Source organism: Podarcis vaucheri (assembly GCF_965113315.1).
Source record: "Podarcis vaucheri genome assembly, chromosome: 1".
Lineage (NCBI taxonomy): Eukaryota > Metazoa > Chordata > Lepidosauria > Squamata > Lacertidae > Podarcis > Podarcis vaucheri.
Window position 1 is genome coordinate 135,170,369 of NC_138759.1, and position 24,496 is coordinate 135,194,864.

At 44.1% G+C, this 24,496-nt stretch overlaps 1 protein-coding gene across 2 annotated transcripts in view; it reads right to left on the bottom strand.

The window, feature by feature from the left end:
* Positions 1-263: 263 nt before the first annotated feature.
* Positions 264-24,496, bottom strand: part of MCM3AP (minichromosome maintenance complex component 3 associated protein) — a 46,930-nt gene continuing 22,697 nt past the window's right edge. For both annotated transcript variants that reach the window (XM_082229057.1, XM_082229056.1), the window contains exons 15-29: positions 24,244-24,375; positions 23,039-23,152; positions 21,724-21,876; positions 20,604-20,801; positions 18,884-18,952; positions 16,830-16,964; positions 15,796-15,949; positions 14,624-14,882; positions 14,374-14,471; positions 12,827-13,217; positions 11,478-11,735; positions 9,505-9,634; positions 5,577-5,780; positions 3,353-3,503; positions 264-2,194 (exon numbers count right to left, since the gene is read on the bottom strand). In XM_082229057.1, coding sequence (XP_082085183.1) covers positions 2,048-2,194; positions 3,353-3,503; positions 5,577-5,780; positions 9,505-9,634; positions 11,478-11,735; positions 12,827-13,217; positions 14,374-14,471; positions 14,624-14,882; positions 15,796-15,949; positions 16,830-16,964; positions 18,884-18,952; positions 20,604-20,801; positions 21,724-21,876; positions 23,039-23,152; positions 24,244-24,375 — 2,593 coding nt within the window. In that variant the 3' untranslated portion in view covers positions 264-2,047. The remainder of the gene's footprint in view (positions 2,195-3,352; positions 3,504-5,576; positions 5,781-9,504; positions 9,635-11,477; positions 11,736-12,826; positions 13,218-14,373; positions 14,472-14,623; positions 14,883-15,795; positions 15,950-16,829; positions 16,965-18,883; positions 18,953-20,603; positions 20,802-21,723; positions 21,877-23,038; positions 23,153-24,243; positions 24,376-24,496) is intronic.

A 24,496-nucleotide genomic window follows, 5' to 3' on the forward strand; every position in this document is an offset into this window, starting at 1 on the left:
ACTACTTTCCCCTGGAAGCTTTTGGAACCCTCCCTCTTAGTCTCAGTACCGTGTTTCACTGAGCCAAAGTCCCTGTATTTGAAAGAATCACATATAATTTCTGTTTACCTCTGCCTCAATCTCCTCCACTTTCTTTGTGATTTTCCTTCTGTCTACATATTTTTTAATTGCAAGCCTCTTGTGGGCCTGCCAAACAGGCATCCTGGAAAAGCACCATGTCCATAGATGACACTAAGCAATAATTTTAAGCAACGCTTCAAAAGTGTCAGAATAGTTTTTATTTCTTAGACAATAGCTACAGTAGACCCTAAACCTAAATATAATATCTGAAATATAGGAAAGAAAGCATCAGGGCCTTGGAGGTTAGCCTAATACAGTATAAATGTACATATGAAAATCACACATACTTAACTAGAAAGGACGCTGTAAAATAGCACAACTTAAAACAGAAAGCAACACAAAATTTAAAATAAATATGCAGAATATGAAGTTACTGATTCTTGGGAAAGGAAGCTCTTGCCAACTTTATAAGCTCTGCATATCAGATTTTTTTCCCAGGTAGCTGCTTTCCTCTTGATAAAGATACAGACTTAAGAAATTATTTCCTAATATGAAAATCTAAGCAAAATGCAGGGCAGACCATCTCTAAAACACATACACAAACCAGATTGTCCATGGTAATTTAACAAAAGCAGTCTAGTGTTCTCAAGGTGCTGCAAAATTTTCCAGGGATCTACAGTATTTTTTACACCCGCTTTCCACCTTACAATTTACTTGTTTTCCTTCCTTAATGAAAATGGCAGCGCAAGCATCCCAAAAATGCATGAAAGAGCTTCAGCAGCCTGCGTTGGCACTGCAAACAGGTGGATTTGAAACCATCCTGGGTGAGAATTCTTATCACAGCACTCTGGTGCCTAAATGCCATGTGAAAGCAAGCTGCCCTTGGACTACATGATGTAAAATGGAAACAACACGGCGTCCAATCATCTTTGGTCATTCTGTTTTAGAGCACACACTGGTTTCATCCTATTTAGATAATCATGCAACATGAGCTGCAACCTCTGGGTGAGAGCTTCTGCTGAAATTGATCTCTATATACAGGTATCTGCCCTTTGCAACACCAAGTACTTCTTTCAGTTTTTATCAAGAGAGATCTCTGGCTCCTCCTAATTTGCCTCTGCTGAAGACAAGAAATCTGTAATAGCACGGATAACACACCTCTGTATGCATGTAGCAAAACATAAGTCCCTAAAGCATCTTATTGTGTAAGCCTCCAATCTGAGCCTCCTTTGTGACAAGGCAGTAATCTTACTAAGGCAGCTCCACATATGGAAATTCCGCCATGGATGTCAATTCCACACATGCATCACCAGGGACACACAATTCATTTTGTCCATGCAGAGCAAATAACACAGATAAAGGGTTGTCATACTTTCTCAGAGCAGCAGCCAAGTCGATGAAGTGACCAGGCGAGTCAATAGTGTCTCCCCTACACATGGTGGGGAGCATGAGCAACAGTGACCTGATCTTCCCATCCAATCACACATTTGCCCTGTCTCCAATGCCAGCAACCATTCATGTGGGAGCACAGTGTTTGAATGGGGCCTTATGCATATGCAACGAGAAACGCATCAGACCAGTTCCCAAACAAATATTTGAGATTTGATTATGGAATCAGAGGCAATCTCCTCTTTCTCTCCCCACCATGCATAGAATCAACTCTTGTCTATGTGGGCTCCAGCAGCTGGCTTCATCAACAGAATGGAGGAGTTCAATGAGGCTTACACCACGTTTAAGGAGGCTTACTCCAAGGAAGTGGGTACAGGAAAAGAGCAAAATTAAAATTAAAATGTAAAACCTAAGGACCAATTCGTCTTCACGGAAATGTAACATTATTGTGCAAACATATACAAGTACTGTATGATAGGGAAATAACTATTCATCCACAAAAGCCTCCATTGTTTTCTATGCAGAAATTGTAGGCTAATCATGTGTATTCATCATCCATTATGAGCTCTCTGGCCTCACACGTTCGGGTCAACTCTGATCAAGCATCTATCATGTCCAGCAATGTTGACAGGTGGAGCTCACAAGTCATTTCTTCTTCTTTGTTAGCCCTGATTAGTTGTTTCAAATAGGCAAATCTTTGTGACACAGGGGTATCTGTGTCTCTCAATTCTGTCCAACTTGCAGCCTGAAGAGCAAAAGAGAAAATTGTTAATACAGTATAAAATATTTTTTGAGAAAGCCAACAGTTTAGCAGCACACCCAACCTGCCCCCTAACCAGAAGCACTTAATCTAACAGCCCGGAATAACCACATTTATTCACACACATGTTGCTGTAGGACACGGCAAATTGTTGGGGACACTAAAAGGCTATAGAAAACAATTATAAATTTAAACCCTGCTTAGATGTTCCTTCAGTACAGCGGTGCCTACTTTTTGGGGGAGGGGGTGTTGCAATTCAAGTTCAAGGGAGGCATCAGGGTCATTCAAGGGCCCCCTCCAAGGAGTGGCTCTGCCTCTAGTTCTCCTGGGCTGGGAAATAGTGTCCAAGAGGCAGGAAGAATTGTAGGTTTGATCCCATCTCAAAGTCTAGGCTGGTTGCCCTCTTGCCCCTCTCCAGAAGTGGCACAACCGCGTGGCACCCGTGGCTTACACTCTCTACAGTGGGGATGGGAAGCTTGTGGCTCTTCACCGTTGCTGGACTCCCAGCAGCCCCAGTCAGCATAACCAATGGGATGGCAGCTCCACTCCAGCAACAACTGGAGGGCCACAGATTCCCCACTCTGATCTACAATGACCATCCCATTCATGCAAAGACTTCCCCTTGTAAAATGAAACTACCCTCCCCTCTCTTTTCCTTACTCCCCCCCCCCCACCGGAGCAGATTTTATCGGTGGCACATGGGGAAAAGAGAGGAAGGAAAAGTTCTCCTGCGCAATGCATGGGGCAGCTTCACTGGATGCAACCCAAGTTAGTGGAACCTAAATCTCACTAGAATCAATGGGATAAACTGGTCATGACAAAAGTTCCATTGATTCCAAAGTGACTGAAGTTCAACTATGTTTAGATCCAACCACAAAACATGTGGGCTTTCCAGGAAAACTGATTATAGTAATCAAGTTTTATAGCTTAAGTGTACAAGTCAGAGAAAATTAAATCACCATAGAAGCTGAAAGCGCCATCACCACAAAGCCCAGAATCAGGCATATTTGACACCCATACATACCAGCTCCTCCTCTCCAACCACCCCCACCCACAAAATTATAAAATCTATCAGTTACAGATACTTCATGTAAATATAGCAACCCTATATGATTTATTCCACTCTATTTTTCTAGAGTTTACCTCTGGGCTTCTCAGCACTGGTGTTTTGGCTTGGGGATGGATAATCTGAGGCACAGCCACCAGAGTTTCAGGAAGATACAGAGGAAGAGAGGGAAAATCCTGGAATGACTCAGAGTCTTTCACTAACAACTGCTGCAGCTGCTCCTCAAACCTAGGCCAACAAAGGCAAAGGACAAAAAGAATGGGTAAATGATTGTGCTCTATCCATTGAAGGAGCTGCACTGGCTGCTTATATGCTATTGAGACAAGTTCAAGGTGTTTGAACAGACGCAGAAAGCCACTAACCGCTCAGAATTTAGATACACGAGAAGACTGATGGGGAACGCTCTCCTGCCACCACAAGAGGGGAGAAAGTATTATCGGCAGAGGCATTCCAACTGTGGAATTCCCTCGCCCCTCAAAATGGCTGGCACTCACCCTTATTAGGTTTTGGCAGCAGCTTCTAGTCAGGACTTTGGGCGACTTTGACTGCCTGCTATACATATTCATTGCCTACTGTTCTGCGTCTTTATGTCAGAGCTGGTTCCACTGTGATTCAGCACAGAAACTCATAGAGATGAGCAGTAAGGTTGATTCTTTGTTCAGAGAGACAAAACCCAGCAGGAACTCCATGGGCAGAACTAACCCAATGAAGCAGCTGCCAGAACTGAGGATCTGAGCCTTCCCTTTCCTCCTAAGGCTCCTCCCCAGCTGGCCGCCTTCCCAACAGTCGCAAGTTCCTTCGAGGAGGGGCTCTCTTTTATTCTGCTACATGTAACACCCTCCTCGTTCTTGGGGATGGAGGAGAGGGGAAACAGTGGAAGTGGCAGGGGGGCTGGGAATGTTCCAGCTGCAGCCTTGTCTTCTTCCTCAGCTGCCTCACTCTACTTAAACCTCTTGCTTGCTGAGCCTCCAACCCATCTGTCCCCACCTTCTTCCTGCGGCTTATCTTCTGTATCCCACCAACTTCTCCTGGTTCAGAGCCTTGGAGCCACTCGGATGCTTCCTTAGGGGTTCCCCAGCTGTAGCCTCCCCACCACTCCTCCTTGTCTAGCCAGACTCTGACTATTTATTTGCTGGTTTTAAATGTTTCCTGTTTTAAAAATCTGATATAACGTATTGTAGTACAGTCATTACTTTTAGTAACAAAGAGTTGGTAGGAAAGTTCAAATAAACAAACATTTTCTTCTTTGTGCAACGGTACGTTTTAAATTTTCAGGGGAAACAAATACTTGTATTTTCCAGTTAAGTTTCCTATCTGTACTCTCCAGAGGTACATGACGCTTGCAATGCTGGTTCCAATAAGATCCTGGAGGCAGCTCACCCTTCAACTCACAGGACAGCAGTGCTTTTTTCAGCTGGAGCGCACCAGAACGCAGTCCTGGCACCTCTCAAGTGGGCCCATTACCCCAAAACAGGTCAATGCTCACCCCAACCTGCTTCTGGCCCTTACATACTTCTGAGAAGCCCTAAACCAACATTTCAAGTCAAAATGGAAGCTGGCCATTTTTTTAGATTTAAGACTCCATCTAGCTCCTAGCCATGACTGGTCAAGCTATGGGGCCAAGTTGTATTTCCTTATCTTCAATCTATCTCCCGTGTAGTGGCAGTGGCCTTTAAGCTTTCCAGCTAGCCTTCTACAATTGCACATGTGCACATTTGCCCAAGGGCCCTTCCGAGCCACCCTAGGCACCCTCCTGAGTCGAAGAGAACAAGGGAGGCAGGGAGCATTTGTTTGACCTGCACTGGAACAAACCAACTACGGAGACAGCTTGCCATAGTTTTTAGCATCTTTGTAGGAAGTGAACATGGCTGTTGACAAACCAGTATCTGTTCAGGGCTGCCCTGAGTCACCTGACGACTTACTTAACAACTTCATGGTGAGTTCCAGCACCTATTTTTCTTGAAAAAATAAAGCACTGCAGGACAGGATACCTAAACATATGTCTCAGCGCCAAAATGAAACACTCCCAAGAATGAAAAACACCCAATTATGATATTGCCTGTATTCACAAGCTGTGCTACGTACCGTGTACATCTAACTGGCTTAAAAAACCTCAAGCCACAGACCATGGTATCCTCTCAGAGCGGCTGTGTGTTGGGAGTGGGGGAAGAGGCTGAATGACTGTGGTTTTTGCAAAGCTTTGGGGCCACTTACAGAGATTAAGAATTGTGAACTATTACTCAGCACCATCATGTTAACTTGTGGGGTCCCACAACTTACAAAAAGGAGAAAAACGTTTACCTCCTGCTCTCTGTTTTCTCCTGTTGCAACTTGGCAGACAGGTACTCAGGGAGATGATCCGCTTCTGAAATGGCCTGTGTTAGATCTCCTCCACTGGAAATACTTAGTTCTTTGTTGTTCACAGTTTGCTGGCTGGCACAATATTCCATCGGAGACAATGAATGAGAATATAGCTTAGCAAAAGACTGAGTTTTTATTTTGGACCTAGGCAATGAAAAATATCAAGCAAAGGGAATTATTTGCTTTTACCAGAATTATGAAATATCAGTAAGTATAACAGCACCTCTACTGGAACTAGACCAAAGTTTCCATCTAGCCCAGCATGCTATTTGCACAAGTGATCAAAACAGTGTTAACAAGTTCCATTTAGCTGTATCTTAGATGAATACATGAATCATATATCCAATAGCACATCTTGTATAAAGTAGGGCACAGGTGGCACTGTGGTCTAAATTACTGAGCCTCTTGGGCTTGCTGATTGGAAGGTCAGAAGTTTGAATCCGCACTACGGGGGTGAGCTCTCTTTGCTCTATCCTAGCTTCTGCCAACCTAGCAGTTCAAAAGCACACCAGTGCAAGTAGATAAATAGGTACTGCTGCAGCTGGAAGGTAAACGATGTTTCCGTGCACTCTGGCTTCTGTCACGGTGTCCCGCTGCAGCAGAAGCAGTTTAGTCATGCCGGCCACATGACCCAGAAAGCTGTCTGCAGACAAACACCGGCTCCCTCGGCCCGAAGCGAGATGAACACCGCATCCCATAGTCGCCTTTGACTAGACTTAACCGTTCTGGGGTCCTTTACCTTTTACTTCTGTAAAGAAGTACTTTCCTGAATCTACTGTCAACCAGTTTCCCTAGATGGCCAAGATCTAGTATAATAACAGCAGACAAAAACCTGTTTTTCCTCATTGTACATAGTTATATAAAACACTATCCTCTCTGCCACTTAGTTGTCTGTAAAACTAAAAAGATCCAAATATTTTAGCTTTCATTGCAGCGAAGATAGTCCAATTCTTTATTTGTTTAGGTTGGGGTGAGAGTCCTCTTTGGCTCTGGAGGACAGATCTTTATCTGCCCCATCCTTGTTGGCCAACTCATAACATCCTTATGCCAGCATGATTGACAGGTGAGTTGTCCAGCAAAATCCCTCACATGGGGTTCCCAAGCACCTGAATGACTGTTTCCTATTAGCTGCTTGGGAACTGCAGCGCAAAGGGAGTTTTCAGCCCTACTCTACATTTTGGGAAGCACTGAGCATAGGGCTGGCAAAGCATTTTTTCTCCTTCCCACCAGCTGATGGGGGAGCAGGGGAGAGAGAAAGAAGCCCTCATTTTGCAGGCATCTACTGCACAGCGAAGTTCTCCTTCATGTAGCAGATGCTGGCAAAATGCTGCAGGAGCAGAATACCTTCCCACCTCCCATCAACTGATGAATGGTAGAAGCAAACCTTGCTCACTATAAGCTCCCAATTGTTCCTTTGAAGCCCCATCTCTGCCTTCCCCACACCTGATGTCTTGTCTCCACATCAAATGCAACTTGAGTGGCTGTGGGTTTGGGGAAAACAGTCTTGCAGGTCAACTCGGGATCCTGGTAGGCCAAGTTTAGCCCATGGGCTGCAGCTTCCCCATACCTTCCTAGTTCCACAATGTCTTTTTCAGATTCTAGCCAGAGCTGCAAAACCACAATGTGCTTCTAAAGACTCTTTCATTTTCCTGTCTGCTCAATGCTGAGGTTCTAGTCTGCACGGGTAGTTTGCACCATAATCCACTTTTCCTATTTGTCTATCCCATCCTCTGATGGCTTCAGTGCTGCTTTCAAGTATGCTGTCAGATCATTCTTAGAGGGATAGAAAGGCAGAGTTGGAAGTTGCCTGGAGGGTGACCGAGTCCAGCCCCCTGCAGGAAAGCATCCATGAGATGGCCGTCCAACCTCTGCTTAAAAACTTAGCCTCCCTTAGAAGGTGGTGGACTCGCCTTCCTTGGAGGTCTTTAAGCAGAGGTTTGATGGCCACCTGTCATGGGTGCTTTAGCTGAGATTCCTGCATTGCAGGGGGTTGGGCAAGATGACGCTCAGGGTCCGTTCCAACTCTACAATTCTGTGTTTCTTTGTTAATTTTGCCTACTTAGCTTCTCTTGCAATCTGATGGCTCTGAGGTTACCACCATGCCTCTTGGCTCAAAATATGATTGCAGACCAGGGAGAAGAGTTGGTGAAAGAAGACTGGAAGAAATTTAAAGACTATTTACAGAAATATTGTAAAATTAATGAATGTTAGAAGGATGTTGGATAGAAACTAAGGGGTTTCCAGCTGTAATGCTTTAGGAGATACGAAAAAAAAGGTTTATAAATGGGTAAAAGCTTAATGGTAAGGATTTGCTGAACTAACAAATTGAAGTGGGATACAAAGAAGGGAGGTATGAGGAGGTCTGGGGAAATAAGCATAAGGAAGATATGGTATGGAAAATTATTTGTTTTTTAACTGTTTTTATTTTGTATTTTGTTTCTTTTTATTTTTTTATTTTTTTCATTGTTATATTTAAAAAAAACTTTAATAAATATATTTTGGGGGGAAAAACAAAATATGATTGCAAATGCGACTGGGGGGGGGCTTTTCGATCTCAGCTGCATAATCTTTTAGGATCCATTTTCAAATCAAAGTTTCAGTGTGTTTAAAAGGGGAATAGACATGTTTAAAAGGTTGAAGCTTTCAAATGAAGGTGTCATCCCACACCAAGGGCGTCTCTCTCACACAACCTTTCAATTATTGTTTGAAAGACAAACAATAATTATTCAATGCATTATTCAGCACAGCCACATTCAGATGCAACACTGGTCACAAAACATTACTAAACAAAATGGACTGTATGTGGGTGCCTATGGCTTGAACACTCCCTGCTCTGCTCATCTATTCCTGAGGCAACAAACACAGATGGATTAGCTTAGTACAAACTATGATTAAGCACTCAATGTTTGTTGCAGTTTGTTCAGGCTGTAATCTCACCTGAGATCCTATCTAATAAATCAGATGTTGCCAACCTGGCACTTGCAGGCACCAGGGAGCCGGCTGGTTGGGCTTCCAGCGCTGCCCTGGGAAAGTGCTCAGACTGTGAGCTTTCATTTTTGGAAAAAAGTAAGTCTCTGGCCCTTCTAGAAAGCTATGGGGCAAAATGTAGTTACTAAGGTAACTTCTTAGTGATTTATGTGACATGAGAGTGCTGTGGCTACCTTCTGGTCTTTTCCTGACACTGAGGAATGCATCCTGTTGTTATTAGACAACAACAGCATCAGCATCTCCAAAATGGGGGCCAGCAGGATGTAGCTGACTTCCCATGGCAAGCATAAGATTGCCAGGGGTGGGGTTCTCTCTCATTTTGTGCTATGCCGTGCTCCTCCATGGCAGCCATCTTGTCCCTGGCACCTCCAGAACACTCTCAAAATTTGAAATGTGCCCACAACTCCAAAAGGGTTGGCAACTCCTGCAATAAACAAACACAGCTTTATGGCCAGTGTTATATCCAAATACAGCTATCCTCACAACCTTCCCAAGATCTAATCAAATGGATCAATCTGATGATATAAAGGTACTGCAGATACTTTCCAATCGCCTTCTGAAAATTTCTCTGCACCTCAGAACCTCAGTTTCTTGCAGCACTAAGTTTCAAACACATTCCTGTTGATTTACAGAAATGAAATATCCTAAGATCTGCAGAGGAAGCCTGCAGGGGAAGATAGTGGTAACAAAAAGCAGTAACTTTAAATAATTGCCACAAGTACTGATTTCCAAAACTGGGCTTCAGTCCAGCACTCTTGGTGCCAATTAGTTAGTTAAGGGGGTAGAATAACAGAGGTAGGCTGTGAGAGGTGAAGGTGTCAAAAAGGAAAGGGAAGAGGGCAGGGCTGCTAAAAGTCAAAGAAAAGTTAGACAATCTCACCATCCTTCACTTTGCTGGACTTCTTTCTGAGTTTTTAATCTGGCTTCTTCCCATAAAACAGGACGAGTGAATTTTCTCAATTGCTCCTCAGAATAATATACATATGTCTGTCCATCTTTGCTCACTGCTTCTGTTAGACGCAAGACACACAGAACCCCAACATAAAATCAAAAGTAACATAGATTTTCCAGATTCAACAGAAGTTATCGTGAAATGAGGAACTCTGCCTCAGTCGTTCTAGAATGCAAACACTAAATGTTTGTTTGAACAAAACTGCTATCTTTTCCTTCTGCCCATGCGTTCAGTATAAGTACACTCATTCAGTAATTAAATTACTGGTACCAAGGCATAATCTAAAAGATTTGGAAGGGGAAATGACAGAAGGCCACTTGTTGCCACACATTGCAGCTGTAAGTACTCAAATGCAGCTTAGATGATCTATAGTCCCTTCTGCACAATGACACTTCATTGGATGTAAAGACTGTACTTGCTTACAGAGAGACCCTCAAGCTAGCAGCAACAGGCCACATAACAAAGACCAGCCGTTGTGGCAATCCCAGATGTTAATTCTGACCACATATTGACTCTGGCAGCACTATGTCTCCGTTCACCTGCTCATCTTCCAATGTGATACATGGTATCATCTACCAACAACACATTTTACACAGGGCAAACAGTCCAGTCTCTATGCAAAAGGGTAAATGGACATAAAACTGAGCCCCATATGCACTATGTATTCAAAGCACCATCATACCATTTTAAACAGTCGTGGATTTCACCAAAGAATCCTGGGAACTGTAGTATATTGGAGGTGCTGAGAGTTGTTAGTAGGACTCTATTCCCCTCATAAAGCTACAATTCGCAAAATAGTTCAACTACCAATCCATCTTCCCAGGGAACTCTAGGAATTGTAGCTCCCTGAGGGGAACAGAGGCCTACTAACAATGCTCAGCACCTTCAATATACTACTTTCCCAGGGGGAAACCATGACTGTTTAGAATGGCACAATACTGCTTTAAATGTACAGGGCAAACAGGGCCTGACCTTAGAAATGGCAATATTAAAGTGCCAGGGGGGGGGGGGGGACTTTTCAACCTTCCAAGGACACTCTGTGAATGATCTTAAAATAGCCAACTTGAAGCAAAGGAACTTCACGGTGAGACTACAACATGAAATCATTGGCTTTAAATACAATGGTGTAACTTGTGGACTGAATGGAGGCAATGGATTTTTTGAACATTATATGTGCTAATATGGGACGCAGGTGGTGCTGTGGTCTAAACCACAGAGCCTACGGCTTGCCAATCAGAAGGTTGGCGGCTCAAATCCCCATGATGGGGTTTGAATCCCTTTGCTCGGTCCCAGCTCCTGCCAACCTAGCAGTTCAAAATCACATCAAAGTGCAAGTAGATAAATAGGTACCACTCTGGGGGGAAGGTAAACGCCGTTTTTGTGCACTGCTCTGGTTCACCAGAAGCAGCTTAGTCATGCTGGCCACATGACCCGGAAACTCTGCAGACAAACGCTGGCTCCCTCAGCCACTAAAGCAAGATGAGCGCCGCAACTCCAGAGTCGTCCGCAACTGGACTTAACAGTCAGGGGTTCCCTTTACCTTTATATGTGTTAATTGGTTTACCAGTGCCAGAATGGCCGAGTCATCAAGAACTGTTCTGTGAATTATCACAGCTAAGTATGCAATTAGCACTGTACTTTTCCAGATTTCGTTCACCCCTGACCTTTCTACACACACACCCCACTCCATGTGTATATAGACCAGAAGATACGATAACACTTCACACATCCGAGGAAGTGTAAGCCATGAAAGCTTATGCCATAATAAGTTTGTTAGCAAGGGATACAGGCAAGACTCTTGGGGCTAGAGGCAAAGTTAATATATGCTAAACACAACTTAATACAGAACACAGAAAAAAAATTAAAATATAGATAAGAGATTGTCCAGAGACATTTACTACCTGGTGCTATTGGCTTTTGTGGAGGTTTCCAGTCTCTCAATTTATGGTTAATGCATAGTGCCAAGATGCTGTCCCAAGGGATCTCTTCCACAGATGGGCCATTGTCTTCTGAGCTGGCATATTTCCTACTCTTCCACTTGAAGTAAGTTCTGCTCAGCAAATTCTCTACCTGAGACTGAAGTATCTCCTGGGTCTGAAGAGAACTGGTAGTCTGGGACAAATACTGGAAAATCATGGCACAAACAGGGCGCCAGGGAGCTGGTGGGCGGAGGAAAGAGAAGATACATTCAAGTTTCTGCCTAACAATAACAAAAAAGAACTATGGCCAATGTTACAGCTCAGATTTGATCCGGTATTAGCTGAGCCAAAGCAGACAAGAGAAGCCCCCCAAATGGGGCCAATAGCCCATCTAGTCTAGCGTCGTGTCCTCCCAGTGGCCAACTGTGGGAAACAAGCAGGAGACCTGAGGGCAAGAGCCCCGCCTCTCCCCTCTTGTGGTTTCCGGTAACTATTCAGAAACATTCTGCCCCCAAAGTATCAGGGCGCAGCACAATTAATAATAATTACAACAACAGCAGAAACAACAAAAATAACAACCAGGATTCAACCAATGAGTCCTGTCAACATTTGCTGAAATATCTGTTGAAATGTTAGGTCTTTTTTTGCAAAGCAGAGCAAGAAAATATAGGGGGAATTCCAAAGCTTCTTGCATCAAGATCTGGTACAGTAAGAATAAGGAAATATTTCAGGTAAGTGGGCATAACAGAAAGATAAGCTCTGTCCTTATGCACACAAACACACGTGTGTACACATCTGGGAAATGGCTACTTCCCAATTCAAAATTTAATTCCAGAACAATAAACAGGCATGCAACAAAATACACAAAACATGATGGAAGCAAGGAGTAACTTAAAGACTCTCATGATGAGAAACATTTTCTTTCTAATACATTTTCTTTTGTGATAAGCAAGACAATTATAATTCAGAGAAGAAGAAGATGATGAAGAAGAAGAGTTTGGATTTGATATCCCGCCTTTCACTCCCCTTCAGGAGTCTGAAAGCGGCTAACATTCTCCTTCCCCTTCCTCCCCCACAAGAAACACTCTGTGAGGTGAGTGGGGCTGAGAGACTTCAAAGAAGTGTGACTGGCCCAAGGTCACCCAGCAGCTGCATGTGGAGGAGCGGAGACGCGAACCCGGTTCCCCAGATTACGAGACTACCGCTCTTAACCACTACACCACACTGGCTCTGTTAGGGTGTTATTTGTTAGGGTGTTAGCATGTTATTTGTGTGTCACACAGCAGTCTCTCAACTGCTACTAGGCAACAGTACTGGTTAGGAGTTCTTACCACCCAAAGGAGGGAGATCCATGTGAGGGATCTGGAAGGAGAGCAGGGCTTTCTTCAGCCAGCCCAGGTGGCTGGGGATGTTCCACTGGAGATGTGGAAGCCCTTTGCTGCCCCCGGGTTCTGCAAATTCAGGAACAGGCCAGGAGAGTTCACAGAGATCTTCTGAAGAGGCAACTTCAGCCAGGAACTGTATCACACTATTGTACAGCTCTATTATGGCACTTGGATCCTGAGAGGGCAAGCCAGCAAGGGATCTCTCCTTCATGTCTTGGTAGAAGTGCTTACTGAACTCACGGTCCACACCGTCTTCAACATACTGCATGAGTGTCTGGCAGTGAACCTTGTCTGAGCTCGGGCACTGAGCAACCAGCCACTGCACAGCTTCAGAGAGCTGTAGACAGAATTACACACGACAAATTCACTAGCTGACAATAAAGTGAAAATCCGTATCAATGAGTCACCACATTAAGGGAGTCAGTTCTGTTGATACATAAATGCTTTCAGTCCTGCTCTCAAACCCAGTCCTTCCCCCAACACAACTGAACATGAACATGAAGCTGAAAAAAACTTACTAAAAACAGGCTTCCACTCCCATGATCTACTAAACCAAGGTGAAAACCCTATGCTGACGATGCCTTTCCATATTAGACAACCTTCCCTATTAGACAAGGTTCTAGTAGACATGATCAACTGAGTATGGAATAACAGAAAAGGCTCATGCAATTGTATTAAGAGATGGTACTCCATCCTTCACAACCAATTGCTCCTGTGAGGACTGCCCAAAATCTCTGCAGCGATGGAAAAAGCCTGAGATAGGACTGGGAGCTGGAAGGCATCTACAGGGGCTTTCAATGGGGAATCTGGTTATCAAGTAAGGTAAAGGTAAAGGTACCCCTGCCCGAACGGGCCAGTCTTGACAGACTGTGGGGTTTGTGCGCCCATCTCACATTTATTGGCCGGGGGCCAGCGCTGTCCGGGGACACTTCCGGGTCACGTGGCCAGCGTGACATCGCTGCTCTGGCGAGCCAGAGCCGCACACGGAACGCCGTTTACCTTCCCACTGGTAAGCGGTACCTATTTATCTACTTGCACCCGGGGGTGCTTTCGAACTGCTAGGTGGGCAGGCGCTGGGACCGAGCAGCGGGAGCGCACCCCGCCGCGGGGATTCGAACCGCCGACCTTTCGATCGGCAAGCCCTAGGCGTTGAGGCTTTAGCCCACAGCGCCACCCGCGTCCCTTATCAAGTAGCCAGATGAAAAGCCTCCCTGCATTGAGCGTGGCACGTCAACAGCCCTGTGAGGTGGGTCAAACTGAGAGCAAGTGACCCAAGGTCATCCAGTGAGCCTCATGGCTGAGTGGGGATTTCAACCCTGGTCTCCCAGGCTGTAGTCTTGACACTCTAATCAGCACACTGGTTTCTGCATTCTTTTTGAGTTGCCAACCTACAGCTTTAAAATGCAACTGATAATAATACTCTCCCTGGGTTGAAAAATCATTAAACCTGGTAGAAGTATAAATTACAACCTCTCTGTGGAGATGGTTCTTACCTTGCTGGTACCTTGCAATCCATTCACAGAATCTGGAATGACAACTATGTTGTAACCTGAAATAAGGTTAGCCGAAATCAAATCTGGCAGCATCAGTCCTTTAAAAGAAACCACATTCCACTTTAGTGATACTACTCCATTATCCCCCTGAAAAGGCACCGAATTAAGAAGAGGCAACCACACAGCTATTTTCCAAATGAAAAAATTGACTTAAAGAGCAACTACCCCCAAGTGCAGAAACTTCTCATACCTCCTTCTACATCCTTTTCTATGGCTTCATCCCCCTGACTTGGGACAAGAACCACCAGAGGGACGATTGGTTGGAAAGGTTTCGCCTGAAGGATCCGTTTTAGCTGCAGCAAGGCTGAAAGCCAGTAAACCTCTTCCTCTACAGCATCCTCACTGCTCACTCGAGGAGACAGGAGGAGAAGCAGCCCCCTCGTGCCAAGCAGCTCCTTCTGGGTCTCTGGGTCATTCAGCTCCGAGGGACTGAGCGTCCCCTCCGTCACCTAGACAGGGAAAGCAAACCAATAGGGGGAAATGTCAACACCTAAAAGCATCCCTGCAGGATCAGGCCAACGGGTCCATCTAGCACAGCGTCCTGTTTTAGCAGCAGACAGCCACAAGCCGGCCACAAGCACCACAGAAGGCAGAAGCCCTTCCCTGCTGCTTGCTCCAAAGCAACGGGCATTCGGTGGCAGACTCCCCTGGACGTGAAGACGCCAGTCCGCTGTCCTGGCCAACAGCCGCTAATTGACCTACTCTCCATGAATAAATATACTGACCAAACAGTCCAATCTGTATAACAACATTGGGCAGTAAAAGTTAAACAAATTAATGGCTTACTGTTAATGTGCAGATCTATAATAGTTTTGCCTTTCCCAATAATTTCCTGACTTAGCATTATGTCTGAATGTGGGATTGCGGTCTGTTTTGCTCCAAGCAAACCACAATTGGAACAAACTACAAATCATAATTAAACGATACTGAAGGCTTCTTTTTAAAAATCAAAATAACAAAAAAAATGCATTAAGAAAAATGTCCATGAAGAAAATAGATGAAATATAATTGCATAATTTAATAATAATTAAATATGTGCCTCTGCCTCCATGGCAAATAGCTTTGTGGGTGGGTGTGTTAAATATCTGTGATTGTGTTGGGGTTTGGCATCCCTCGCTACTGGAATGAGGCTTCCATCAGGGCCCTGGGGCCTGAAAAAGGTTCCCTATCTAGACGGTGCAGAGCTTTATAAAGCAGCACCAGGAGACAAAATGAAAGCCAATAAAGAACTTTAAGCACAGGAATGTGTTTGATACAGTGAGTCTGCCTTAACCAGGCTACTGAATTCTGAACTTTCAAAAGGCAGAGCTTTTGCGGTACCTCTCATGACACTAACATGTAGCAAGCAATGTTTGAACTGACCTTGACACACACACTGATACAAGCAGCCCAGTCATTTTTCATATGAAGAGAAGTATGCAATGCAAGTGTTTGGATTCCACCTTTTACCACAGACATATCTTCCTTCAAATTTTTACCAATCATAAGCTTAGCTTTCAACCAGTCTGCTATAATTCTGTGAACAGAAGACCAGATAGACTTTCAGTATAGCATCACAAATTAATTGTAAACTCTGCCACCACTTTAAAAAGTGACAAATATTTAGAACCTGTAAATAATAGTGTTGTTATCAGAGTGTGCTACTTTGTTGAAAGAAACAGACATCTTCATTTAAATATTCACAAACTATCTGCATGTTAATATAGTATCTAAAAGAATCATGCTTGCTGGGGCTGAAAGAAATAGTGCTTCAGCAACACCTGGATTGCTACAGGTTCTCCACACCTGGGCTATACCTATTTTCTCTGCTTAACTGCTTACTACCATTAATCCTGTTTTTAAAAGCCACTACTATTATGGGAGGAGCCAAGGCAATGGAGCTTCTAAGGGCAGGACTCCAAGTACCCAATGCCCCAACTTTCCCCGTCTTCTATGCAAAGGGAAGAACAATGGCACAAGGGACATAGCAGGCATAGCACAGTCATGGAGAACACAATGGCTAGCTTGCATTCTTCCACACAGGAAAAACTGGCTGAAGTTAACCCAGATTCAAAGTTCAATAGGCTCCGACACCAAGATTCCCGGGGCCTCAGCAATGCTGGAGAACTTTTAATGTCTCTTTTAATGAAAAGGAGCTCCAGGGACTAGAAGACTGTTTCAGTCAGCAACATGGGGCTGGGCGAGGGAGTAAAAAACAACAAAACCAAACATTTTCATGCAAGTCTCTAGTTATGAATACCAACATAAGCAAGTAGCAAACCAAATTATTTTGTGTCTTCTGAATGGCTAGCATCTACTAGGCTGCAGAACTGCTGATAACAAGTCAGCCCTGAGGGCCACGCAGGCAACACCACCAGCTACTGGCTTTCTCGGCATACTTTGAATGCAAAAAATACCTTCTGGGATCCCCAACTGGACATTCCTCATAGCCTGGCAACACGAGAAGTACTTTCCAAAAAACCTCTTTTTCTTTCACTGGAATGTTTTCAGCTACCAGTGATGGCAGATCCAGTGGAGTCCACACTGCATCCCTTAAGAACACACACACAAAAAATTATTTCTTATTATTTATTTTATATAACACTTATTATTATGCAGAATTTCTAGGCAGTGCACAGAATATGTTTAAAAACACAAAGAACAATTAAAATTTGACAGTGAAACAGAAAGCTACCATGCAATGCCATCTAAAATAGGAGTGTCAAGGGCCTCAAGTTCAGAAGGCAGGGGGCCTGTCTAATCTCAGTTGGAAGGGAGTTCCACAGGATTGGGCCCACAAGGCTGAATACATGGCTCCTATGAGTTACAGCTGTGCCTCTGAGTCGTGGGGGACCACTAACAGAGACTCCCCCATGATCTCTGTGATCAGACAGGGAGCAGCTGGTGGTGGATGGGCCATGGCGCAGCGAGTGTCCTGGGAATGGAGGCACAGCTGGATTTCCTGGCCGGCCTCAACACCAAGTGCAGCCGCAACTCATCACTCTGGAGGGACAGGCTTGCCTTGGGCTTCCTTGAGTGGGAATGAGCCTCCAGATTATCAAGAGCAAGGAGGGTGAGCTTCTCCTCAACAGCGCCTGGGCAAGCTACCCAGAGTCCACCTAACCAGTGGTGGCAGGCCCAAGAGCCCCTGTGTCTCCCCCATGGCCCACTACCCAAGGAGTCCAGCAGACGCAACATCTGGCTAAGCTGCCTTAGCAACAGGAATTGTATGCATTTTATGCGTATTTTAATGAACTGAACAAAGCGAAAGATTACGAGTGATGGGGGTCCAGAGAGTGTGTGTATGCTTAGTTTATTTTTTGCAGTTGCTATTTTGCCTGTGTTGTTAATATTGTTTTATAGATTAAATACTGTTTTATATATTGTTTTGTAGATTATAAATGCTGTATTGATCTGTTAATCTAACAGAGCCTTGATTCGATCTAGGAGCACAATCCAAACCCTCTCTGCGTGCAACTCATATACTCTTTCATTGCACAGTTACATCTGCTTCAGACAAAAGGCAAATTTCTATTTGTCTCTCGTCATACACAGAAGGCTAAGACTGCATAAGAACAGATTGTTACAAGTGTACAGAATCTTCAGGAGCAAGGGCTGGTTGTGCTTCTCTCCAAGATGGAAAGTAAGGGTCTGTGCTGGTTGGCTGGTAGAGTTCTTAAACCGGGAAATAGTTAGAACGGGATGCACAGCAGAGCTCAGACAGCCAAAGCACACAAAACAAGAGATACATGCTTATCTATGCAGTATCACCCTAGCATCTGGGATCAGGGCTAGCTCAAGATACTCCTCTTCCTCTTCCTCTTCCTCTTCCTCCTCCTCCTCCTCCTCTCCCCACAGCCCATTTCCCGATTTCTTTTCCTCTGTTGCTCTTTCGCTACTGCATTAGTGCTAGCACTGCTGGCAAGTTCTCTACCCCCCATCTTGCCACACTCTGAGGAAAGTCCAAGGGGCTCCCTCCTTCCACAGAGTGATGTAGTCTGGGAGCAGACAGTCTGACAGATCGCTTCTGCTGCCACAGTGGCTACAAATGCTGATTAAAGTGAAAAGTTTAAAATTTGAAAAAGTTTAGCTACTTTGGAGTAAGCTTAAATAGCAATTTAAGCTGTTAGGCTTGGCGGTGAAGGTACTTTCCTGGACACCTGGTGTAGAACCCTGTGCTCTGAGAAAGGGCTCCCTTTGAACAAGGCAGGCAGAAGACAAAGGGGGTGGCAAAGGGCCTTGTGGGTGGGTAAGTGGCCAGCAGTGGCAGGAACAGCAGGGCACCCAGTGGCAGCAATTCTCCACTCCAGTCCTGCTGCCTCCATAGAGCCCTGGCCCTGCCTGTGGGAACTTGCAAGTCACCGAGCCTCGTGGGAAGTCCACAGACAAGAAGAATTGTGCATGCACACGAAAGCTCATACCAATAACAAACTTAGTTGGTCTCTAAGGTGCTTCAATAATTTTAACATACCTTAATAACTGGTGGTAAAAATGTTGCACTTTCATTTGATGAATTGCCTTGTTCTGTAAACTTCTGAGCCTAGAAATAAGCAAAGTGTTTATTTGGTCCACATTCCCCCTTCCATCTTGCAAGTATATGACAACCTCTTACCGTATTTTTCGCCCTATAAGACACACTTTTTCCCCTCCAAAAATGAAGGGGAAATGTGGGTGCGTCTTATGGGGCGAATGCAGGCTTTTGCTGAAGCCTGGAGAGCGAGAGGGGTTGGTGCGCACCGACCCCTCTCACTCTCCAGGCTTCAGGAGAGCCCCAGCGCCAGCCCCACAAGGTCGGGGGACAGAGGGAGGCGGAACGCCGCCATCCTGCTGTCTCCCAAAGTGGTTTGGAGGCTGACGGCGGGGAGAAGAGCGCTTCTCCCCGCTGCCTGCCCCACCACTCCGGGGACAGCAGGGAGACGCGCTGCATCTCCTTGCTGTCCCCGGACCTGATCGCAAGGCGGGCGGCGGGGAGAAGAGCGCTTCTCCCCGCTGCCTGCCCCACAAGCGCCTGGGGGGGAAATAAATTTTTTTTCTTTATTTCCCCCAAAAAAACTTGATGCGTCCTATGGGCCGGTGCGTCCTATGGGGCGAAAAATACGGTATATGACCAGCATTTACAAAGACATGAATTCCAATGTTACCAACAAGAATTTATGTCTGTCTGAGATTTCAAAGCTACCTCAAGGAGTAGCTAGCTATCTAGCTGCAGATGTGATCACCTACATGGCTGCAATTGAGATGCCTGTTGCACATTAATTTTAAGAGGTGCCTTACCTACAATTGTTCATACAGAGGGAAGAAAGAAGTCTACAGAGTGAAAAAAGAAGTCTAATGGGGAATTACTGAAGAGTAAAAGAATTCAGGGACTGATAGCCTCAACATTATATTGAGAAAGTATTTTTCCCTAGAACCTCCTTTCTGCCCCTTTTAATTTTTTTAACATTTTCAATGTTTGAATGAGCACACAAGTAAAATGCGCTTAAGTTGTAGGCTTATTGTATTTACTCTCTTGGGGCTCCTCCACACAACACTGAAAACATAATAAACGTGACCAAAATATGACATAATAAACATGATGGGACACATTGGATTTCAACATTGAAAAAACAAAATGCATCTTTTTTTAACCACGTAAACTGTGTATGTGGACCACAACAAACCATGACTGACCCTGCAATAGACACAAAGAATACAAGCACGGGGGGCGGGGGTCAGAGGATGATGAAAAGGAGCACATTTTCTTTCTTTTCACATGGGGACGTGACTAGCAGAAACTATATATCCTCTGATTTCTATAACCTATAGAGTGGTCAATTAAAAAGTGGCCCAGTCTGCACAATGCACTAAGCTAGCAGTTTCCAAACTGTGGTCCGTTCATTCAGGTCATCTGTGGCATGTCTGTAAAAAATTATACAGTACCTAGCACAACCCATTACAATAGCTATGACAGGCAGAAAAACTGTTAAGTGGTCCATCAAGGCCCTCAGCAGCTTTCAAGCGCTCTCTATTGGAAAAGTTTGGGGACCACTGCGCTGAGCCAAACTGAGCTTGTGGTTAAGCCAGGAGCCCCCAACTGAGTGGCACGTCTAGCCAAGCTCAGCACAGCGCACTCCTCCCCAGAGATCTGCATTCCTGCTCTTGCTTAAGCCAAGGCTTGTCTTAGTCTATTGTGTGAACCAGGATGCACTTACCTAAGACAGGAGATGCCAAGGTTCCCTGCATGTCCCAAGTTTACAATCATTTTAGCAAGGTGCTCTCTGGCAATAGGACATTCTGCGCTGGGAGACAGAGCCTTCAATTTATGTTTTGGATCTACACAACAGGGAGCTGCTGGGAAAGATCTCATCTGACGCTTCAATTTCTTCCGGGCTGCAACAGCTTCCCTCCATCTACAATATAAAGTATCAATGCATTTCATTAAAATTATTCAAATCTAAGTTATTGCTTAGCCAAGGGCCATCACCAAATCATACAGCAGTAAAATAAAAAGCGGACAATGCCGAAAGACATCCAACAGTATCTATGCCACTGTGGAATCCAGTATCTTTTACAATAATAATAAAAACTATAAACAATTAACACTTGCTACAAAAGAATGGTCCTACTCATTTAACTGCTCTCATTCACAGACAGAACTGCAACCAGAAAGCTGGCTAAGTCGGGTTTGGTATGTCACCAAAAAACGTTACAATTCATTCTTAACATGCTCATGTAATTTTCCTGTAGGCTTGCAGATTTCAGACAAAATACAGGTCTTCAAAATACACACAAAATAAAGCACTTTGAGGGTTTTAAAGGAAACCAATCAAGCAGTGTATATTTAATAAATAAATAAATGAAGCCACTCAATTATTTTGCAATCAGGAGTCATCACATAAAAGCCTGACCCTGAGCCCTGCCATGAGCAGTTCAACTCAACATCAGTTTCTCTTTGAAATTTGATTTACAATCTACAAAGCCCATTTAAAAAAAGGCGTCCCTGATAAGCCTGCCAAGCAGACATCAAAGAAGTTCAAATCAATGGAGGGCAGAAGGAATGCAACTTTCCTTCTTCGGCCACTACTGGAAAAGCACTGTTGGGATAGCCATTCATCATTCAGAAATCATTTTACTTATAGCTCTTAATCATTTCTCAACCTAACCTATTTTCCTACAGTAGATTAAACCTGTAACAAAATAAAGATAAAAATGAGACTTAACATGTGCTGCTCTTAGCTATTTTTTGAAAGAGTAGAATATAATTTTGATAAACTTGACATGCTAATCAAGATTTTATGTCAATTGGCTGCAGAAAAGCTTCATTTAACCCACCGTTGTAAGTATTTGCAGAAACACTGGAGTTCTTGTAGGGTCTCCTTAGCACTCTGGAAAATCTCATCTTCCAAAAATACACCCATTATTTCAGCACAGACTTCCTTGGAGCAACGGGCAACGCGTGCTCTTTGGTCTTTCTCCACGGCACATCTAGGTCAAAATTAAGCATTAGAGCATAGTAACAAAGCAAAATGAAAATGAAAAATACAGGATTTCTGTCAATGAATGAAGCCACGTTAAAATTTTCAAAGACTAAATTGAAAATATAATAAATAATAATAATAATAATAATAATAATAATAATAATAATAATAATAATATTTATACCCTACTCATCTGGTTGGCTTTCCCCAGCCACTCTGGGCAGCTTACAGTATATATAAAAAATAGTAAAACGTCAAACATTAAAAACTTCCCGATTGTTATGGTGATAAGAATGGCAGAAATAGCTTAAATAGGAACTCTTGTCTTCTGCACACAGAGATGCATCAAGACTTTTTCAACAAAAAACTGAAAAATATGTGCCAATTTGTAATATGACATGAACTGATCCGTTTTTCTACATCACCACCTAGATATTCTGTGTCTAGTCAACTCTCCTCTTTCTCTTCAACTAGTTTAGGTAAAGGTAAAGGGACCCCTGACCATTAGGTCCAGTTGTGGCCGACTCTGGGGTTGCGGTGCTCATCTCGCTTTATTGGCCGAGGGAGCCGGCGTACAGCTTCCGGATCATGTGGCCAGCATGACTAAGCCGCTTCTGGCGAACCAGAGCAGCGCATGGAAACACCGTTTACCTTCCCGCTGGAGCGGTACCTATTTATCTACTTGCACTTTGATGTGCTTTAGAACTGCTAGGTTGGCAGGAGCAGGGATCGAGCAATGGTAGCTCACCCCGTCGCAGGGATTCGAACCGCCAACCTTCTGATTGGCAAGTCCTAGGCTCTGTGATTAACCCACAGTGCCACCTGCGTCCCTTTCAACTAATTACTGTACCAGTTATTGCTGTGATGGGAAGAAAAAACAAAACTACCTAATTTGATTGGCATTACTTTATGTAGTTTTACTTCAAGATAGAACACTGTGTGATCCGAAGAAGAGTAGACTTTATGAAAGAAAGTGAGAAGGGGCTGTTCCCCTCCTCTAGATGACTGTGAAAACACAGGGAACAGAGAGTTAGGAAGCCTACATTTGAAATTTTGAGCTTTTTAACATCTAGGTCTCAAAGCTCCTTCGTGTTGACCCAGCCCATATTCTGCATAGGGCTGGTCCTGACATGCATTTCACAGGCAAATCCCCATGTTTTACTGCTTACTTTAACTCCTTTGCTGAAATCTCTTGCACCATTTCCTTCACCACTTCTTCTGTCAATGCCATACGCAGCGAATCACTCAACATTTCTATGAACTGCTCCATTTCCTGCTTCTGCCTAAGAAGAGGAGAAAAACACGCGCACATTATAGGCAGATGACAGACAAGTAAAATCTTAAGCAACCAAGTATCTCCATATTTTAAAAAACTGCAGTGTCAAAACTAGTGCATTAAGTGTAATGCATGAAAATATTACAGGGATACAGGTAACATTAACCATATTCGGATTACATTCATTGCTGAAATTCCTAGCACATTGCATTAAACAGCAGTAAAGCCTGGGTCCTGCCAATTTACTGTCATCCTAATTCATTTTCTTTTTAAAAAATATGGTTTTATTAACAATTTCAACATAACAAATTATCAAAACATATCATATTCATTATTTTCCCTTCCCCCCTTCAAACCCTCCCTCCCAGATTCATTCATTTTCAAGATGAATGCAAATACAATGTTTAGGGAATAATCAACCAAAATACAAATATTTAGAAGAGAGAAACTTAATGATATGAAAGGAAACAGATACCTCTTAGAGGTGGATAACAGAGGAACAGAGCTGCCTAGTACCAGCTCAGACCATCAGACTAGGTGGCTTAATTTTGCCTAAACTGACTAGCCAAGATTCCAGACAGGAATCTTTCCCAGTCCTGTCTGGGGCTGAACATGCCAGAGACTGAAGCAGATGCTCGACCACTGAGCTCCAACCCCTTCCCAACCAAGCCCACCTGACATGAGAGATTCACATTCAAACAATGAGCATGAAGATGGTGGGGCTGTGTAAGTTATCAATCTCCTGCTGCCAGCATGTTTGGGGGGGGGGGTTATACCTCCTCACGGTCCATGCATTTGGCCAATAGGTAAAAGGGATGTGCATCACAGAGCACCTTCATACAATGAGGGAGAGGAAGGGGAGCATTGTGTAGAGTTCTACATATGTTGGTACACATGTAGAGCCCATTCCCACCCAGGCTGAGCACATGGGTGGGGAAGCCTGGCCACTGGGTGTTGCTGACCCTTGCCTCTCCAGGACTCCGCTCCCGCTGTGGTGCTGGGGTGCTATGGCTGGCTTATCCACACAAGTACCACAATGTATTCCAATCTACACCTCCTTGTCTCAGGGTTTCTACTACAAGTATTAAGAATGTTTGCCTCTCTTCTTCAGCACGGCGTCTTTCCTCTTCAAGTCTCAGTTTTTCTGCACTGATTACATCTGAAGCAATTTGCCTTAAGATTCCCAGCATCACGTCTGTCATGATTTCATCTGTAGTAACATTGGAGATCCTGCATAAAATAAAGGAAACAATTGTGAAGAGTTAGTAGAAAGAACTAGGCCTAAATTTGCAGCAACAGAACTTTTCCAATCCCACAAAAGCCTGTTTGCTATTCACATGTAATGTTGTGT